Source organism: Aethina tumida, chromosome 3 (genome assembly GCF_024364675.1).
Source record: "Aethina tumida isolate Nest 87 chromosome 3, icAetTumi1.1, whole genome shotgun sequence".
Classification (NCBI taxonomy): domain Eukaryota; kingdom Metazoa; phylum Arthropoda; class Insecta; order Coleoptera; family Nitidulidae; genus Aethina; species Aethina tumida.
The window spans coordinates 34,769,520-34,792,393 of record NC_065437.1 but is presented as its reverse complement, the minus strand read 5'-3'; the positions used below and the strand labels follow the sequence as shown (position 1 = coordinate 34,792,393).

At 28.6% G+C, this 22,874-nt stretch overlaps 1 protein-coding gene across 1 annotated transcript in view; it reads left to right on the top strand.

Moving 5' to 3' along the window:
- LOC109595393 (tachykinin-like peptides receptor 99D) overlaps positions 1-22,874 on the top strand; it is a 39,135-nt gene that overhangs the window by 13,915 nt on the left and 2,346 nt on the right. Inside the window, exons 3-6 of the mRNA XM_020010741.2 lie at positions 1,279-1,453; positions 8,413-8,616; positions 8,997-9,147; positions 20,082-20,278. Of these exons, the coding sequence (XP_019866300.1) occupies positions 1,279-1,453; positions 8,413-8,616; positions 8,997-9,147; positions 20,082-20,278 (727 nt within the window). The remainder of the gene's footprint in view (positions 1-1,278; positions 1,454-8,412; positions 8,617-8,996; positions 9,148-20,081; positions 20,279-22,874) is intronic.

The following is a 22,874-nucleotide window of genomic DNA, read 5'->3' as shown; positions in this document are numbered from 1 at the left end:
TACTATTATTATTCTAAACTCTCAAGAGTCGTTAAATAATAAAATAAATCATATATCAAAATCCACCAAACGCAAAGCATATTATTACATTACATTAATCAATGAAATATGCATATATGACATTTCTTAAAAAGTTTATTATTTTCACCTTTCGATATTAAACATCACCGACTTACTAAAAAACTTTTATACAATTACTAAATTTTATATTATTTTAATTATATTTTATGTTTAGTAACTTCAGTATTCAATTTCAATAAAGTAATTCTTATACAATTCACAATGATTTCCTACTTACAGTGTGATAAAAGTCACCATTTTTTCGCAAGTACAAATCAAAATTAGCTTTAATAAAAGGTGGCTCCGATTTAAATTTAAATATAGAATGAACCACTTGTTGAGACGATAAATCTTAAAAGCGGCGAACTACATACATATATTTCTTTAATCCACTTAGGACGATGGGAAAGTGTAGCATCTCCACCAACATTTAGACCACCATAAATTGTACCCGAGGAGCCAGTTTCGTGGTTAATCCGGGTCTGGATGGCGTGTGTGGGGAATATTAAAATTTGTGTGCGTTCAGCATCTATAACATGTACCATATTGATAAATCGGACTCGAGTATCGCACCCCGGACCGTTCGCCAGTTTCCATTAACAAGAAACCAACTTTCGTTCGGGCATTTTAATAGTTTGTCTGGATGGGACGGGAATTTAAGGGGTCAGACAGTAAGCCCAAATATAAACGATTTCGGCCGATCAGTCTGCAAGTTCTAAAGCACAAGTTAATTATAATTTATGTTGTGGGCGGAAATTTCAGGTTAAAAGGGTGTTAAGAAAACAAGACTAAAACAGGATGATATCAGATTAAACTTGATGAACGTTTTGAGATGTTACACGAAAATTTGCTGATTTAATTTATTAAGCACTTTTTTAATTATTGTTTGACGAAGTCAAACAAAATGTTTCAATGTTTTATCCTTATTAATTAACTTTTGCGAGACAAGTGCTTTTAATTTAGTAACACAAAGAGGGATCGCATACAATGGTCATAATTAAAATGTTACGTTTTATATAAAACGAAATGTGCTAAATAAATATTTAAGCGGTGTTAACGAAATTGAATTTTGTTAAAGCACTTTTCAATTATCACTACGTCAATTCAATTTGACAAAAGTACTTTTTACTTCTTTTTTTGTCATTCAATTGGGCACGATTTGATGGTATCGTTCTTCTATTTAGTGCAAATTTGTAAAATCACTTTTTTTTGTTGCAGTGAACCTCTCGGTTGCAGACACAATGGCCTCGACGCTGAATGTAATTTTCAACTATATCTACATGTTAAATTCGCACTGGCCGTTCGGCGAGCTATACTGCAAAATCACGCAGTTCATTGCCGTCGTTTCGGTGTGTGCATCGGTTTTTTCCCTGATGTCCATTTCGATAGACAGGTATGTGGCGCATTTCCAATTCCGATTCAAGATTCACCTAACTTCTGTTAATGAACCTTTCCCCAGATTGAATTTTGTTTTACATAATCCATATGGACTATCGCTCATATGTAGACTTTTGACGAAAATGTACATTTAAATATCTATATTATTGTCAGTTATGTTTGGTAACAACAATACGGCAATATAATTGTTTATTAATGGGTATTGTCAGTTGTTTATTAATATTTGAAAAAAATTTTAGGGTCAAAATTAGAGCTACTATAAACACATGTTACGTACATTTGTCTTCCTTTATTTAGTATCTAGTAGCATGTTCATTATTATTAATAACATCTAGACACTTTTTTTTCATTTATTTCAGTAGCTTTTCAATATAATTGTTTAATATTTTCCACTGACAGTACTTCTTCGTAAAGTTCATTCAAATTTGATAGTCTCATTGACACACTGACTTAATTTATTTCTTGATTTATGCGGGAAGCATTCTTATTTTCCTGTCCACGGTTCTGTTAGTCTTGTGTTTTCTACCACTTTTGGGGACTTTTTCCAGTGTATTTCTTCTGTTAAAATTGAAAATCGTCGTCGAAATGATTGATTTGTTTAAACCCTATTCGAAACAAAAAATATATAAATTAAGATATCTGTATATAAAAGGAGGTTACGAAATGTACACTTAATAATTATAAAAATATTTTAAATTAAAAAGAATCGTTCTTTTAATAAAATAATTATGTTTTTTAATTTATTGATCTACATATGAGCGATACGTACATATATAAGGAAAAATAGGGTGTTGTTGGGTATTGTTTTAAAGTACGAAGAGTATGAATTTCATGTCGTTTTTCTGGGGTACTTGTATTCTCCTGTCGCATATTGATCTGACTTAACTTAGTTATTTGAATTCTATGGAGAACGGCAAAGTTCTACATGCAATTGCAAATAAAATGGCTATACCATTGAAAAAACCTCAGTTTTATATAGAATTTTATGATTGTTCCAGTCGAAAGGTTTTTTAATTTTGAATTTATGCTAAAATATACATGGTGTTCCATTGATAATGAAAAAGTTACTGAAGTTTTAAGATCACAAAATTAAACGTAAATAACAAACACAGTATAAAATTTGGTATCTGGTTAACATGTATTTCAGCATTAAAGTTGATGGCTTTACAAACATTTTAGACACAAATTAGAAAAATAGTTCAAGTTATAATTGCTTTAAAAATTTCAAATCAATAACTTTTTCCATTCTCTATTAACTTCTAATTAATAAATTAAGGGGATCACCTTATATGTTAACATGAAAATACCAAAAAATTAAGTTTTTATTCAAACACTATATTTTATTTTATTAATTAAAAAAAATAAATACTACTTTTTTTAATTTACGTACATATAGCAGGAAGATATTCTGAGTGAGTGGAATCAAAAATATGGTGTATACGGTATTACATTAAAGGGGTAACGTTACTTGTACTGACCTATCTTAAGTTAATTTTTGAATAGATTTATATTATATCATTAAAATAATATAGGGAAAATATTTATTTTAAATATTCATTATACATACTTTTGGTCATATTTATATACATGTACATTAATAAATAATTCATATAAATGAATATTCAAAATAATCTCATTTGTCTCATATTCTTGGTATCTGTTCTGTTTCTGTTTTGTTCTGTTTAATGATTAATTATAATTATTCATTCATCTACTCAATACTTCCTAGTTCCTAGTAATTTACCAAATTACCGAGAAATTACGTTTTATTCTAGAACCCATAATATTTTGTTTTAAGTAAACGTATATCCAATCAATTAATATTTTATATTTTAGATAATTGTGTAATATTTCAATTGTCTATAATCTGTGTCAGTATTAAAGTAAATACTTAGAGGATAAAAACATTTAGGTTATTTACATTAGAATATTAAAATTAGATAAGAGCAAATAGTATTTTAAATATTTAATATACAGAAATATTTTCATATTTAGAGTATATTTTGCCTTAATAAATTAATTATTGAAATACTTAATTGACTTTTTAACTTGCATTAAAATTAGTGGATTTTCAGACATTTTAGTTAAATTTTAAACTTGTTAAAATTTTTATAAAAAAAAAGATAATAATTCAAAAACTATTAAGTTTAGGATTAAAAATGGTACAGTCATTTTATTTACAATTATATATAAAAATTAAAAATTCAAAATTTTACAGGATGTATCATTAAAAAGGACAAAGTTAATGATAAACAGCAAGTTATTGATGTTTTAAGAACACAAAATTAAACGACAATAACAAACATCCTGCATAAATATTTAGATTATTCACATTAGAATATTGAAATAAGATAAGAGTAAATAGTATTTTAAATATTCAGTGTACACAATTATTTTCATATTTAAATTATATTTTACATTAATAAATTAATCTTACAAATACATAATTGACTTTCTAAAATATTTAAATATTTTATGTTTCACTGATACACTATATATAATACTATATGTGTTCCCTATTTTTTCATATATACAAAGAAAATATTATTTTAAATATCCAAAAGTTTCATTTATAACTAGATTTTATGATTTTTTATTGTGATTCTATTATAATTATTTTATTTTTCTGATTGATAAAACTATTTAATAAATTATCAAAAGTATACAAGAATATTAAAAAATGATAATGTATGAATTCTTACTATTAAGATTCAATGTATGGTTTGTGTACACTACACATCTTTTCAAGTGAACAAGTTTTAATAAGCAGTGTAACCTCCTATGTAAATTAAATAAAATAGCATCAACATCAACTAATTTCACCAAATTCCATGGAAAATTAATAAAATAAAATGTGTTATCTTTGAAAATGAGTTCAATTAGGCAACGAAACCGTGTCCAAATTCTTGAGCAAATGGATTAATAATTTGGTGAATAATCAAGTTGTCATATTGTAAAACATTCTTAGTTTCTCTGTTTAATATGAGCAATATGTTTCTAAAGAAATTTCACCCCTTACTTATACAGAACCACCTTAAAAAGTAACACTTGGAGACATATTCTTCTCATGATATCACCATGTACAAATACGATTATCTAGGTGATATAATGTGTCTGTCTGTCTGATGAATGTAGATATCATCTGTAAACATTAGGCTGAAGTCCATAGGTGATCGTTAGACCATGCTCCGCGGGTAATCCGATGTTCTCTGTTTAATAGGGGGTATCAAATACATCTTTATGAAACATCATACAGTACTAGTTGTTGTTTACTCAAATTGTCATTTTACGAAATTGCAATTATAGCGGCAAAATATTCAGAAGAATGTCTACTTTAGGGTAATTTACAACATTTACAACAGACAAATTATGAATGCACTAAATTAAATATGTTCACAAAATGAGTGTTTTGAAAATTTTGCAAGAAATGGAATATTGCTTATTTTTATGTCTATTAAACATATAGAAATGAAGATTAATTTAATACTGAACCAGAAAATATACAAATAATGTTATTGGTCAAAATATGTTTAAATCTATTTAATTTAGGAAATTCAAATTATCCACTTCAAAAGAGGCAATGTTAACTAAAACTCTTTTGTGAAAAGAGCGCATTCGTCATATTTTAATATTAAAATAAAAAAATTTCAATTAATTTAGGATACAGCTAAATAATTGCCGTAACAATGTTCTAATTAATTTATTCATAATGAATAGTTTGTATTTCGACAAACAATTCTAATTAATTTGCGCATTCGCCATATTTTAAACCACATACGCTATAACAAGTTATATGGCCTGCAATTATAACAAACACTGTCGAAAACTATATTAATTCCCACTTTAAGTTAATAATTAATTAAACAACTTTTAATTGAAACCATAAACAAAAACACATTTATACATGCACAAGTTTGGCCGCCGTCATAACAGTTTAACAACAATAAATTGACCAGCGCTGCAATTTGTGTATTATCAAATTAGAGTCAATAAATTCGCCAGACAGTTTCTCTTGAACTTGACAACTATAGGATTGTCGCTTTTCCCCCAGTGGCCGTATGGAGTGTCATGTGGCTTTGTGCCTTAGTGCAATGCGATTTGATAAACAGTTTTCATTAACTACAACTTACTAATGGCTCCGCCAAAAAGGGAATCACTTTTCACTCATGCATGTGATGTAAATGTACGATATGTTACGTGGCCGTATATTGGATAACTTGCATATTAAATGCGTATGTTGTTGTTCAGTAAGAGCCTTTATTTTGTTTTATAGGTAATTACAAGGATTTAGATAGCATATGTAACAGTAATTATTATAGTGTATATATAATTCAAATATTTCCCAACAAACTCTTACAATGTATGTAAAATAAAGAAAAAATTCTAATCAATAGTAATATTACTGTGACAATTATTTCAATTTGAATAAAGAACTGAATAATATATTATAATGATTTTTTATTTATTTAACATGGATATGACATAGAAAATAGAAAACGAGACGAGACAATGTGTAATTTTAACCAAATTTACATTCGTCCATATGGGGAATTATTAAAGTCCTATAATGCAGACATAGTTCAGTATTCATTTGACTTTTGCTGCGTGTAAAGGACTCATTTATTTCAAATGCCGTTAATACAATGGTCTGCAAATTTTAGTAATCTAAATGAATTTAATAAAGGGTGAATTACTGGCTTTAAAGAGGCAGGAATTTCGTTTGAGAAAATTGACAGTCGCATGAAGGGGAGTCTAAAATTGTTGTAGAAAGTGGGGTAAAGAAATTTCCGTATGATGTAGAGCGACAAAAGACCGCGCAATTGTCAACCAGTAGTGTATAGAAGAAGTAAATTATTTTATCGCCCCCAGATGGTTGCTCACATTGTGATATACAATACTGAGAACAAATGGGTAATAATTAAAATATTTATTATCTTTACAAATTTTAACTGTTTGATAAAAGGGTGTTAAATGTGTATTTAAGAAAAAAAGAACGAAAGCAGCAGAAATAGAACACCATTTAAATATATCACACTTTTAACAAGTGTATTCGTAATATTTTGGATTTTTTTTAATTCACATATGTTTGATCTAAAAGATGCCTCGAAGTATTCATTTAAATTACAGCTAGTAGTTTATAATATCAAAATTTAAGACGGAATTTAGACGAGCTGATATTTCTAGGCAATTGGAATTAAATAAATAGTTTCATTATTTCCAAAACCATCAAATATTTACTCTGGAAAAGATCTGTTGTTAATATCCCTAGAGGGACGTACAGGAGGTCTTTAGGACGGCAATTAAAATGAAGAAGGTACTAGTTAACATTTCTGTTCAAACATTTCGTCGTCGTTTGTGAGGAAACAACTTTAGTGCTCGAAAACCCACAAAAATACCGTTCATTTCCATGAAAAACAAACCTTGAAGACCTGCCTTGAGTTCATCAAGTAACTGTACCATTACCAAATATAATAAACTAATACAATGCTGTTTTTGATTAAAACGAGTTTTTGCAGAAGAAAATATGCCATTTACATGGCTCTCTCAGCATGATAATAATCATCATCAGTTTTTGTAATATTAGGGGACGTAATTACAAAAGGGGGGGCGGGAATATGCACGTGTTACGGTGATCCACGGGCTCAAATTTCTGCTCTTTTTCTGATCCGCCTATTTTCATTAAATCCAACAACACTATTGTATCTTGCGGTATTTTTCCTTTTTCGAAAAACAAAATAGTAAAATGTTAAGATTACAATTTATGCCAAATTTATCAAATTTGCAGCCTCTTTACAACTCATTATTAGTTTTAAAAAATTATATTGATCAATACATTTAATATTTTTGTCCAATCTAATCACTAGATCTATGTGTCCTTTTTTCTATGTCGCAGAGTAACATATAACATATATGATATGGTATAAAACTCATCAAAATAATAAATAATGTTTCTTTCACATATGTATAATAAAAATACATATACAGCTGTTTAAACAATTATAAAACGAGAAAATATTTTATGGCTCAATTTTATGTGAACAGAAACAATAAAATAGAGGTGTGTATAAATTAAAGTGGTTAAATACAATCTAAAAAATTGCCATTTTCATTCTACCATACTGTCCACTATAACTTATATAAATACACCCTAAATTCTCGTTTCTGTTTGTATTCCGTTTTTTAGATAGTGAGAGTGTTTTGCATATATTCATAGAAATTGGCGCCAAGTGTGCATCTGCCGCCTGCTCTTAAAAGTTTCCCTTAATTATGCAAATACATTGCGCCCCAACATTATCTCCGTAACATAAACTCATTCGTTGTTTATTCAGGGTTTTACTGTATTTGCGGATATTTACCTTATGATTATGTAAGAGAACTGCGGAAACGAATTTGGTCAAGAATTCAATTAAAATAGACGGAAATTAGGCAGAAATGTATTTTTATTTAAACACAAAATAAAAAGCACTAAACTGTGATGAAAAAGTAAAGACTTGTAAAAAACTAATTAGAAGTTATTTATAAGTTTTAATTATACGAAATAAAACGAAATATTTAATTATGTAAATTGAGGGTGGAATTAATGTTTTTTCAGAATAAATCTGGGAAAAAATTCTATACATTCTATCAAATATTAATTTATTAAAGTATAAAATTAATTATTGATGATTTTATATTTAGAAGTATCAAATATCTTTTTAAAATGTATTATGTACATATAAAAAACGTCAAATTAATAAAAAAAGACACATAAAATTACAATTTCTAAATACCTCTCCGAAAATAAGGTCCAGATATTCCCTGGGGAATTTCCGAGCGACGCGATAAAATGTTCGCATACTTTTTCTCTTTTTTGATGAAAACGTGGAATGTGCATCGGAGTTCAATTCAACGAGCCTTCCGGTGTTCGCTAACGATACAAGATGTGCAGTCGACTCTATGATTTATTCATTTCAGGTACATGGCGATAATGACACCGCTCCGTCCGAGAATGGGTAAAACGGTGACGCTGCTCCTTGCCATGTTCACGTGGATCGTCGGCATCTTGCTGGGAACGCCGAGCCTCATATTTTACAAGACGCATCGTCTCGGGGAGGAACGCGTCATATGCTATCCGGAGTGGCCAGATGGGCCCACTAATAGGTCCATGATAGAGTACATGTAAGTCCCTCGTCCAATCTTACTTTTTTTTCTTGGTTACTTGTGGTTTATGAACGACTGGGACAGACAAGACAAAGGACAGATTTGATGTAGGACTAATAGATCGAGTTTGTGGGCGGCAAATCAGACTGTGCTATGACAAATTACTCCGAATGTTCTAAGTCGAACTGATTCTGTTCGAAAACAATGCTAAATTTACTAACAGCTTCCTTAATAAGAAAAGTAAAGTCTACAAAGAAGGCTTTTTTTGCGTCCAACAATAAACAACTCATAGGAAACATGAAAAAGTTTGTTTCTGATTTATTGTGTTTACCACAAGAGACTCGACTCAATAGATTTGATTTTCCTTTCGTATACTTATTGAAAAAGCATTGTTCCAGATACAACGTTGCATTCCTAGTGATCACTTACCTGGTGCCAATTCTATCCATGACATATACATATGCCAGGATAGGCATCGAGCTCTGGGGATCCCAAAGTATAGGGGAGTGCACGCAGAGACAAATGGAAAATATTAAGAGCAAGAGACGGGTGAGTCAATATTTATTGCACGTCTGAAAATTCTACTCGTACAGGATTTGCAATTTAGTCGTATTTATATGCACGCTTTTCAGTCTTATTATATTATTAATGCATGTTACTACCTTTTAGTCGTGTTCGTATTCAAACAACAAAAATTCAGTGGAATTAATTTACATGGAACCTTTTAGGCACTAGACTATTTATGAAGTACAAATAAACAAGAAAATGTATTTCCCCCATTTCCGATTTGACGTATTTAAATTTAAATAATCGATATTCAAATAATTCCGACACAATAAACATTCGATTGTTAAGTGTATTAAATCTGGGGAGTGGGAATAAAGAGATATGTCCCTTTGTACGGAAAATATAAACTGGATTCACCGAAGAGATCTGAAATCATAAATGGGAATCTTTTCTATCAGCATACAAAATACTGGGGCACTGTAAAATTTATAACTTTTCGTTTTATTTAGAACAATATCCGGAGTTTTTTGTGTGCCCTTTTAAAAAGCGCCAACAAAGCTATAAAATTTTAAATAAAGAACGCTTTAAAGAACCAACAAACTTTACACTGTTTCATATTTTTAATTATATATAAACATTTCTGGTAAATGCAAATTAAAATACTTTGTCATTCTTGTATTGTCAAACAGTTTATAAATTTACCGACTTTTGATTTTCGGAATGGAAATATGTTACAGAATACACGTTAACAAGATATTCCGACTCTGTTGGATTAAAATTTAATTTTACCCAATATCCAAGTGCACCCGATGCAGCAAATATTGGTATGAATCAAATCAAATGAAATTAAATTTTCCGCTTTAGAAACGTGAGTTCAACCGCATTTATTCTTTCCGTTATTATTTCCAAGTTTCGCAATAACCAATGCAAAAAAAACGTTTTTGTTGAAATCAGCCAAAGAAACTTTCCTAGTGACTCGTCGATTCTCGCAGGGAGCCACAGCTCGTGTCACCGTGAATTGATTACGCCATACAAGGATGCCGTTCCCTCCTCGTCCCGTTGAATGCCTAGAAACTTAACTTTAAATTCTTCAACATTTCACAATAGACTTCGACTAGTACACAAAAGAAAACCTTTGTCTGGGCCTGATGCATAATGAAAGCGGTCGACCCAGTCTTACAGAGAACGTGAACTTCAAACAATAAGTCTACATATTTAAAATAAAGTCATAAGACTTTGTGCCGGGGATATTTAAGACTGGTTGCTACTGAAAATCCAGTCGCATAAAGAAACTGTTAGGGCGTCGATTATTATAGTCACGATATTACAAAAGGTTGAAATTGCCTCTTTCGTCGCAGGGCTTTCATGTTTCTTATAGTGTAAAATAATAATGACGATGGTGCAAATATTAAGATGATCTTCTGAACAACTTAATTAAATTTCACCATTTTTGTATTTCAAATTACTGTGTTAGAAACGAATCAATTATTTTATATATTGTACCAAGTGACATTGTATATATATATCATTTTTAAAAAATAATATGTTGCTCTTGGGTACTATGATCCAAATACTCAGTATCTCATCTAACTTTGGTCTGATGAGTTGCGTTCTGTGGACCATAATTTGCAGAGGTCTGAGTTTCGAAGTCTCCTGTTCATGCCATCCCATGTGCATTCAATCGTTGATAAATTCCAGAGTAATGGCAACAAATTTACATCATGTTGGAAACACTATTAAATAACTTTATTTGAAAAACTGAATTTTGTAGGATTAAGTTAAAGCTGGTCATCTACTAAATGGAATGGTATTCCAAACTATAATTCCAGTTATTCGATCAAATATGAATCAAATGTGGATCTAGGTTTTTTATGCTGATGCCTTCTGACATATAAGACTATCATGCATGGCCAAACAAAATTGGGACTCATCACTGAATTGAGCTGTCGTTCTTTACACTACTACTACAATCTTTTACAACGATCTTATAATGTGAGAAAAATCACAAACTGGGAATAGTAAGAAAAAGTCTAAAAGCCAGATTTTAGGTTAGGTTAGGTTAGGTATTTCTAAATTCTACATTCTATATTTTACATTCCACATTCTAAACTCTACATTTTACATTCCACATTCTACATTCTAGGTTCTACATTCTACGTTCTACGTCCTACGTTCTTCGTTCTACCTTCTTCGTTCTACATTCTACATTCTACATCTTATATTGTATGTTGTGCATTCTACATTCTACATTCTACATTGTATATTGTACATTGTACATTCTACATTCTACATTCTACATTCTTCATTCTACATTCTACATTCTACATTCTACGTTCTACATTCTACATTCTACATTCTACATTCTACATTCTACATTCTATATTCTACATTCTACATTCTACATTCTACATTCTACATTCTACATTCTATATTCTACATTCTACATTTTTTCATTTCGACGTCTTATTGAACCTCTCACCTTTCAATATTAATTTATGTAATTGGCTATTTTTGATGATTGATGATTTTTGATTTTTAGATGACTGAAATATAGACGATGTATTAATCACATTGAAATGAATTAAAGAATCCTTGATAAATAACGAACGTGAAAAAACGAAAAAAAAATAATCCTCACAATTAAGTTATTTAGAATGTAGCACAAATATAATTAATATCAATATATTGTTACATACATGATATTCATATTTCTTTAAAAAATAGTTTAATAAAGTTGTCGATAAATATGTCAGATAAAACTTATACGATGATTTTTTTTGTAAGTACAACTGAGATGAAAACAAATGATTTTGTTCTCATTTTCTGTTATGGTAGTTCATTACAAACTCAACAAATTACTAGGTTTAACCAGCAAATTTACTTGAAAGATAAATGAATGAAAGATAAAATAATCATAATTTTTTCAGTCACGCAAAGAAAGGATTTGTCAGATTAATAAAAAATAAATAAATAGCTAACGTAAATGGAATACAAAGTATATATATTTTTGTAAAATAAATATTTACATATAACCATACGCAACTTCATGATATTAATTTAATATATGAAGTTTTCCAGTTTATTTTCGTTCAATGAAATCTCTTCAAATCAAAATTTACAACACAAAATATTATCCTGCGCTCCAGTGAAATCTGGTTCTGGTAAAATGTCGGCGTAGCTGCATATCTCCTACTTAAATAGTGTAATATGCAGACGAAGGCACAATAAAAATAAAAAAGGCTTTCCGTCGGATCTCGAGCCGACGCATTGCCATCGACGTCGACCTTTATTTAAAACGTACCGGGGGACTTCTGTTTGATATTGAATGAAATGGGTAAAAACTTTTCAATCAGGTTCCAGACCAACCTTTCTCTCTAAATTTAAATTCCTTACCGACTAAAACAAACATTGTCGTCAAAGCTTTATTAAAATCATATGCTGGAATTTTAACATATAACATTATCGTGCACAATTATAATATTTTTGTATGTTATGTGCACTATAATGGAAAAAAACAGTATTTCCAATTTATTATTCAGAGTGAAATGACACCGGACCATAAAAGTTTACTTCTTCCTATTTTAAGTCTTAAAATTTAAGATGTCGATGCGGTTTAGTTTTAAACTAATAAAAGTGCACTTGTGCTTTAGGCAAGGTGCATATAAGACTTCTAAAACGACACAGCATTTCTTTAATGGTTGTACATTGATTATGACAAAGTTATTAGTCATTTCAAAACTTTACAGACCTACTCTTTATCAATCTTTATGAATCAATAAAAGTTAAAATATTAAAAGCATTTTGGCTATTATATCATGTAACATTAAATCAACAGTAAGAATATCAAATGTTAAAAGCGTCATAATTTTATTACACTACTCCAAGAAAACGTACCGACATAATAATAATTGATCATTATTTTCTGAAAATGAGAAACATAAAGTTATAGACTATTTGTATTTTTACATGAAAAGAATAATCTTACATGAATGAAAAATAAAACTCGATTTTTATATAAATTAATAAATTTAATTTAATATTAGATACTTCCATATCTATTTATAAAAACAGCCCCACGTCGTCTTAGTACTCAAAATTATAATACTATATTCGTTTTGATCCAGATTATCTCAAATTTTCACACACCACTTCCTTTAATTAATTGGCACGATAGACTCTTAATCGACTCCCAAACTTAACATGTTCCACGGGTGTACTGCGAGCCATAGTATTCTAACTTCTAATTCTACCGTAAGTAAGATAATTTTGGATAACATAAGCAATAACTCCAATCTTTCTGTCGCAAACAAAACTCATACTCATCATAAATTAAATTTTTTAATTGGTCTTATATATTGACAATATACAAAAATTAAAACCAGAATGAAATTGACAATCTCGTTCTAACAAAACGGCTGTTTCACTTTTACCAGATATATTCTATCACATATGAAACAAAAGTCACTAAACATTTTACAAAAACAATTATTTTTTAAAAATCACATACGAAAGTGTTAAATTAATATAAATTATTTACTTTAACAGAATTTTTGAAATGAAAACTTCTTTAGTCACGTTGGGCATTTTTTGGTAGGGGAAAATAAAGACAATTAATCTAATAATATTTTTGTATGAAAAGTTAACAGATATCATCATAAAAGCCGTGTTGTAACTGAAACCCACGTAGCTGCACTAACGGATCATCAACAGCAGTCGTAAACTAGCACTTTATAATCTGACGTGACAGTAATAGTTTTCACTTATTATAAAAGCATATCTGACACTTTTGCATTTTTATATCGAACACATCAAGGACTTAATAGGAAAAGTATGCATTATGGAGTTTATGAGAGATTAAAATAAGCGAGACTTCGTCAAGTTTATGTGACATTAACACGTTGTAATGTGGGTAAATGAAAGAAGACGCCTGTTGCGTTAGTTTTAACGATAAAATAGGTGAAAATCCAATATTACCTCCGTGGGGGTTTGTAAGTTCAACAAAAAAGACAAGCCGACATTTACCACCTTTCGGATTATTCCCGTGACATAATTTAATATGTTTAAGAGAAGATTAGGGTTAATGGAAATTTCATACTCCTGCTGGGCCACATGAGAAGTCTTTAATATTTAACATTAATCACAATCAGTCATTTTTATTGTTTCTTAGTCAGTGAATAACAACAGACTTAAGCCATAAAACTTTTATGTTCCTGTCTGATTACCGTTGACCAAATAAAGGGTCAAACTAAATTACAGGTGAAATATCGCACCGTGCATGTTCACAATGTGCAACGAATGGCCTGACACCATCAATTTTTCTTCCAATTTCCAATATATCCCCGAGGAGTCGCATTATAGCAACATATTTCGAGGTGAAAGAATTTTCTCCGCAACTATATCACCAATGTCCCGGTCGAAGTAATAACACTTATCTGTATCTACGAATAAAATACGGTTAGATTTTCTTTTTTGCCAAATAAATTTTTATACGGTTTTAATTGAAACTTTCAATGGAATGGAATTACTAATATCGAATTAAGCCATTTCTATTCTCCAATATAATTTCGAGAATGGAAATGTCTTAATGGATTCTAGTAGTCTTGAAAGAAGTAATCGTTTATAGTCGATTTTGATTAATTTATGGAATCTTCCTGCTCTGAATGAATACGCAAATTTTATTAAAGTTTCTCCTCTTTTATAAATCTTCTAACCGTGCATATACAATTAACTATATAAATGTAATAAAATATATTCCATTGATTACACTTTGAAATGTAAATAATTAATTCAAGCAAATAATATTGAATATATTAACCAATATTATTATTAATCTAAGTTGAATTTCCATCAAGATCTAGATACCCGCTTACCTACATCAGTATTGATTTAATGAGGTAATCAATTTGGCCTTGAAATACCTCATTCCATGCCTCATCTGAGTTGAACATCCGTCACATCTGAGGAGGAAGAATTAAATTTCGAAGTCATCTACCTATTACGCTCCATACATGTTCATGTTTAATAAGTGATATATCCGGTGATGTTGCCGGCCTTGGTAATTAATTTACATCGAAATGCTGGAAACACTAAATTTAGCAATATAAAGTCGAACATTATCCTCTTGTAAAACTGAATTTTGAAGGCTAAAACAGCAAATAGGATTGTTGTTTGTGTCGTTAGTGAGAATTGAAGATGACACTCTGGCACCTCAAACCATAACTCCAACTATTCGGCGTAAAAACTTCTCCTCAAAGAAATGTGGATTTCGTCTTTGGTACCTTCTAACAAACAACATTGGAATTCATCACTGAAGACCACTATAATTGAACCACTAAAAAAGTAATTAATACTGAATGAAAACTAATAATCACCATCGGATATTATTGATAATTAATACTTGACAAGTCATATCATGGCAATTTAAAATTTTAATTAAAGCATTAAATAGGAACAATGTTCGTGTTGATAATTATACATGCCAAATCCAATTAAAAATTACATAAATTAACTTAAACTATAGACTTATTGACATTCAGTGATAGCAAAAATTCGTAATTGAACACAATTTTGCGTCAGCAATAATTAAATTTAATTCATAAATTGCATAAATTATTTTTGTGGTCACTAGTTGAATTATAATAACAAACAAAAATCGAAAACCCCATATTTATTCGTACAATTTGTGTGAACGTAACGTAATAAAAAGGATCGTTGTAGAAGAATATCCTCACCTTAAAACCATTTATCTTAATGCAAGTGAACTGTTGCGAAATAAACGATGCACTTTTAAAACATAACAAATAACATTCTTTTATCGCTTTCGGACTACATACATCAGCTATTTCGTCTCATTTTTCAAACGCAAAACCCATGACAGTGTTTTTTATCGCCGGAAATTTAAAAATTCTGTTCAAAAACTACACACATAGACAGAGCGTTGTCTATCAATTTTGTACGGTTCGAATCAAATCCGTTGTGTACCAGAAATCGGAGCAAATACATCGCTTCCTTCGCAAATATTTGCTCGGTAAACGGAAATACAGCGCGGCGTAAAATCAAATGGAAATTGTTACATCGGCAATGCAATCTCGTACATTAACTTCAGAATTCCGAGCTAATTGCAAATCCAGCACACAAATGGCATCCAATGTTACGCTACGACAACTTACGAATTAAGACGTATTTTCAGTTACAATCCTACGTGTGAAGTAATCAGATGTGTCACGCTGATATATGTTCATATTGACTGTATGGTAAATCGATCGGATGGAAACACCAAATATGCATAAGGTTAATCTGAAGCCAAATTGATCTATGGCTGGATAAATCTCAAACTGCAAGGCTACACATATTAATTCCGGATGTTGTATTACAAATTGCAGATTTACTAATTCGAACGTTTATTTTAATAAGGCTTTAAGTCTTTCGTGGAATAAATAATAATTGTACTTACATCGATTCATTAAACTAGCGGAATGAATAATTTTATTATTATTTCATTAGATAGAGTTATCACAATGTGGCGTTAATGTGAATATTAAAGGTTTCCAAAGTATATTTATCAGGTTTATAATTTATAATTGAGAAAATAAAAATTTTTATTTTATTAATTTAGTCAAATAAGTAAGCACTTAATCTATATATTAGACCAAGAATAAAGGTTGCACTGAAAAATGAATATAAATTCATTTAAATGTGTAAATATAATTGTAAAAAAAATCGTCTTCGTGAACTTAGTTGATCTGCAAGTATAGTAAGAGCTTAAGATATATATATCTTATTTAATCTCATAATTTATTTTCAAATAGAACAAACTACTAATTCTGACAAATAATTATAATAAAGTTAAAGGAGTTTAATAAAAGTAAGTTAGAAGTATAAAAAGTATTAACATACTAAGCACCGAAAAAAGTAATTCATGTTTATAACGTTTAAATAACATAACTTTCTTTACAACAAAAAAAAATGGGACAATATCAAATATGTGCAAAATGTAGGTATGTTAGCTACATTTTGTACATTTTTTATATAATCTTATACAATAGATTTATTGACAATAAATATGACCAATTACAAAAATTTGAATACTCATCTGCGCTGTTCAGAAGTCATTTCAAATTTTTTCAATTTCAATATTATCATAAATTATATTCTCTAACAAATAAAATTTGATTCAAAATAAGTTGATTTAACTAAGTCTACTTTAGTAAAAATTGCTTCATTACAATTTTGTATAACTCACTAGTGGAGAATGGTCAAGAATTATTAGAGACACTCTGTATATGACATTTTATTTTCTTGTAGAATATTTTTAATGCCAATATATTAAAATATCAATGTGGTGGTTGATTGTTATTCAAAATATCCATTTTAAGAAATTTTTAATAAATAATTAAAAAAATTATAATAAATTAATTAACATTCGAAAATTATAAAACTTTTGATAATAAAATATTATTATAAATTATATTCTATATCAGATAAAATAAAATGATTTAACTAGCCTACTTTAGTAAAAATTGCTTCATTATTATTCACCACTATAAACTATTTTGAATCATCGTTATCGCCTTTTCCTTTGCCTTTGCCTACACATTTTTAACAGGTACTATTTTATATTTTTTAATTAATCAGTAACGTAACCTTTAAAATACTATAAAAAATATGATTTTGATATTTAATAAATGTTTAAATATCGTGAATGCACAAACAAATTGTATAATTACAACTACATCCAAAAGGCAATTAATTTTATGTTTTCAAATATTTTATCATAATTCATTTGAATATTTTAATTAAGTTTTTTGTTTCGCATCCACCATTTTTACAACTGTTGTTAAAAATGGCGAATGCGTGACCAATCCAATAATTAGTTACTATTAAACAAATTCTAAGAATAAGTTGATTATATTGAAAGTAATTTATTTTATCCGTTGTTAGATCTATTTTTAACAGTTATTATTTAAATTTTTTTAACTAATCAGTAAAGTAACCTTTAAAATACTATAAACAATATGATTTTGATGTTTAATAAATGTTTAAATATCGTGAATGCACAAACAAATTGTATAATTACAACTACATCCTAAAGGCAATTAATTTTATGTTTTCAAATATCTTATCCTAATTCATTTGAACATTTTAATTAATTTTTTTGTTTCGCATCCACCATTTTTACAACTGTTGTTAAAAATGGTGAATGCGCAACCAATCCAATAATTAGTTACTATTAAACAAATTCTAAGAATAAATTGATTATGTTAAAAGTAATTTATTTTATCCATTGTTAGATCCATTTTTAATAGGTATTATTTAAATTATTTTAATTAATCAGTAACGTAACCTTTAAAATACTATAAAAAATATGATTTTGATGTTTAATAAATGTTTAAAAATCGTGAATGCGCAAACAAATTGTATAATTACAACTACATCCAAAAGGCAATTAATTTTATGTTTTCAAATATCTTATCCTAATTCATTTGAATGTTTTAATTAAGTTTTTTGTTTCGCATCCACCATTTTTACAACTGTGGTTAAAAATGGCGAATGCGCAACCAGTCCCATACATATTCGATATTGCTACTGTTACCAATTTTAACTTAGTGTCCAGCACGGCAGAAATTGTTGTAATCAATCCATTTTTCATCGCATGTAACAATACTATCTATTAGAGGCCCCATTCTCGTTGCGTGCAAGGAGAAAATTGGCATTTGTAAAACATCTACTTTTATTTTCCTCACTGTCACTCATATGTGGAATAAATTTGTTAAATGTTTTAATGGAATTCATTGCACGGAACATCTTTTTAATTGGTGATTCATCACAGCTTAACTAAGGCCTATTTCCAAACATTGGATAATGCTTAATATCTTCACTGGTACAAGTTTTAGGACGTCCTTGACATTGTTCACCTTCAATATATTCATTTTCATTTCTAAACCGACGAAACCAAAATCACATTACTCTAAGCTGTTTATTGCACATGAATACACTATATAAAAAATTAAATTCAACGTATGAAAAAATAAATAGCATAATAAGGATAAATATAAAAAGCTTTCAAATAATAAACACAGTTTGATACAAAACTGTTAAAATTAATAATTTACAAATAAATTATGAACCAAACAAGTTAAATACTTTTTCCAACATGTATTTTATAATATTGATACCACTTTAAACAAGTTAAGCAAAATCTGTCACCTTCGAACACAAATTTTATAATTATGTACTAGAAAAAAATCCAACAACAATACTAAATATTTTTATACGGAAAGAATTATCAGTAATATTTCTAATTAGACGAAAAAGTAACTAAAACAATAGCATAAATATTAAACGATTTCAGAACAAATAAACACTGACTGATTATTTACAAACGAAAAATTGACACTGATTTTGTGAAACTTTTCCTGTTTTCGTTTGCGGAACGAAATGAATCGTGAAAAGATATGTTGACGAGCGTTCTCAACTCAATTAAAAGTCGAGATCGTCCGAAACAAAAAGTACTCTTGACTTTGTTCAAAACGTTTCCAGGCAATAGTCTTTTTTGTAACTGTTTGCTGTAATTAAGATAGAACAAACTTTGTAATTCCGTTTTAATTTGTCTTGATATTTTGTTATATTTTAATTTAAGTTCAATCAATTTAATTTTAAAAAAATAGATATATTAATCAAAATGTAAATAATAGATGTATATGTATTTTCTGTGTTCAAATAAAATAAATGTTTCACAAACTTGTTTATTTAGTATGTTACAACTGCGATTCGAACACGTACATATTCACGGTTTGCTCCAAGCTCGCATTTAACACAACAATTATAGTTTCATTGTGGACATGATAAATTGGTATGTTCCATATAACGAAGCAAATACGTTCATTTAACGCCATTTCTACTTCGATCCAATCACACACGAACAACTTTAATATTTTTATAAAATTTATTGTAATTACCTTTCTTGTTTTTTTCAGGTGGTGAAAATGATGATGGTTGTGGTGATAATTTTCGCAGTTTGTTGGCTCCCATATCAGCTCTATTTCATTGTCACCTCATATTTTCCCCACATCACAAACTCAGATTATATACAGGAAACTTATTTAGCCATTTATTGGTTGGCTATGAGCAATTCCATGTATAATCCGATTATCTATTGTTGGATGAATGCCAGGTACTAAATGTTTATAAAATTATTTTTATCATGATAATTTTCTAGGCTAATAATTTCTTTCCACAATGGAAAAAGATTCATAAAGTTTCCTGAAAGCATGTATATTAAACCTGATACTAATCCAATTTTTAACGTTACGATAAATTACATGTTTTATTCAACAATTTATATTCTCTGCAAATTTCATAACGTTGCGTTAATAATATACCCTTTTTATATTTTCCGTGTTATTGTAAATGGTAATTTAAAAATTTTACATGCAAATTATTTTCAAACAATTATATTTGAACCAATAAAATAATCTAATAATCCTAGTTTAATATCAATTTCGAATGTATATTTTAATATTAATGATAGTAGTATACAAGTTTATTAACTATTATTATTAACTATAAATATCAATTCAAAGCTGGAAAAAGCAACAAACATAACAAAATGATGCGAAAATTTGTAATGAAAGTAATGAAACTAAAAAAGTGTGCATTTCATTTAATGCTTTATGTAGATCTTTAATACACAAAGAAATTTTTCAAATACCAACATACCTTCCGAACCATTTTCATATCGTTTACTGCAACGAGTTTTAAATGACACGAATATATTGTTTGCATTCGTTTTACTGTCAAGATAAATAGTAAAACTTTCATGCGATATTTTTCATGTTCCACCTGAAATATACATTAACAAATTGTTGCTTTAAAATAGCTATATTTGTTATATGCCGATGTATTAATTCAAATAAATGTACTTTATCATTTTATTTCAAAAAGCTCCACACAAATCAATTGTTTATATTTACTTTGTTGTGGCGAATATTTGGTTGAGTTTATAAATTTGAAATAAAGTGTGCAGTAAAATTTTCATCCATCACTTTTTTTATTGCGTCGACGCTAGTAAAAAATACAAATTATCCTCGAAAAATATTTCGTTGTTAAATTAATTTAGTGAAGCATTTTAATGTCCTCACTGCAGTGCGCTGTTTAATTACAAAGATTAAAATAATTATGAACTCACATTTGGGTAACGAATAATAATATAGGTTTTGCTGTTAAAAAATGTTTTAAATGAACGTGATATTATTTAGTATAAATTCAAATACACTTGTATAAATAATAGGAATATAAAATTGTTTTATGCATGCAAATAAATTGGTCTGATCTGCGCAACATTAATATTCAATATCGAAGTCGAACATTACCATTTATAATTTTAAACAAGCGGACGCAAATAACCTGAAATTGGTGATTGGAAAATCAGTAATGAGACGGAAAATGATGTGGCCTGTGGAAATAGCAATGTTATTCTGTCGGGTAATCAGATTTATGCATCTCTATTAAATCACTTTACTGTGACACTGTAATTTTTCAAATTGTTCCAACGTAATTTTATACTCATTTTCGTATCGTTTGCTACAACGAGTTTCAAACGACGTGGATTGATTGTTTACATTCGTTTTACTGTTGAGATAAAAGAGATGAATTCGTTGGAAGAAAATTTTTATTTTGTCGTATCTTATTAGCTTTTTATTAAGTTTCTCAGATTTCAGACGAGAGTTGCATGTGATGATCATTAAAATTAATTAAATTATCAAGTAATAATAGTAATAAACCTTTACAATCCTTACGAAAGCAAAGTACAATCAAACTTCTGCCATAAAACAAGCCACAAGCTCAATAGTCCCATAGAGATAGAACGACTCACATGTTTGCATATTTTAAAATATTACTTTAATAATATATTATTTTGTTGTCTAACTTTTAATTGCTCAATAAATCGATGAAAGGCTATTAGTATTGGTGCTACCAACTTAAATATAAACAAAATTTGTTCACAAACATTTACAGATGTTTCTAAAACAGGTGGTCAAAATTTGGGACCTGGTATCTCACGAAAAAAATCTAATTATTTTTTTCTTGAAGTAAATACCGCCCCTCTATTTTAAACCTCAAAATTTGTTTTTAGTATTGCCCTAAATTATTTACCTACAAGTTAATGTAATAAACATTTATTTAATGATACATTAACGAAGATTCTGAGTTCCACTCTTATACAATATATCAATATTTTCTATAAAACTGAATATTTTTAAAACTACTACTTGCACAATTTACAAAAAGGTCCTCTTCATTAAGTTTGATTATCACAAATGTAAATAAATATATATATATATATATATATATATATATATATATATATATATATATATATATATATATAGTAATAAATTATCTATTTCCATATTTATATGTCTTCTTCCATTAATTTGCTGACTTGAAAAAACTAAACAATAAATTGAACTGTGTAAATAAACTTTTAAATGTGAATAATAGATAATTATTTAATTAAATAGTTATAAAAATACATTAAAATAATGACATGTTTAACAGAAGAATTAAATTATTAAATGAATTTGGATAATACCCAAATACAAATGTAAATATATATTTATATATATATTTCCATATTTATAGTTAATTAACTTATCAAAATACAAACAACTAAAGCAAATAGTATAAAACGTTACCAATTTAGAATTGCCTAATTAAATTGGACAACCCGAGAACAAAACCACTCGGAACAAATCCATTATTAAACA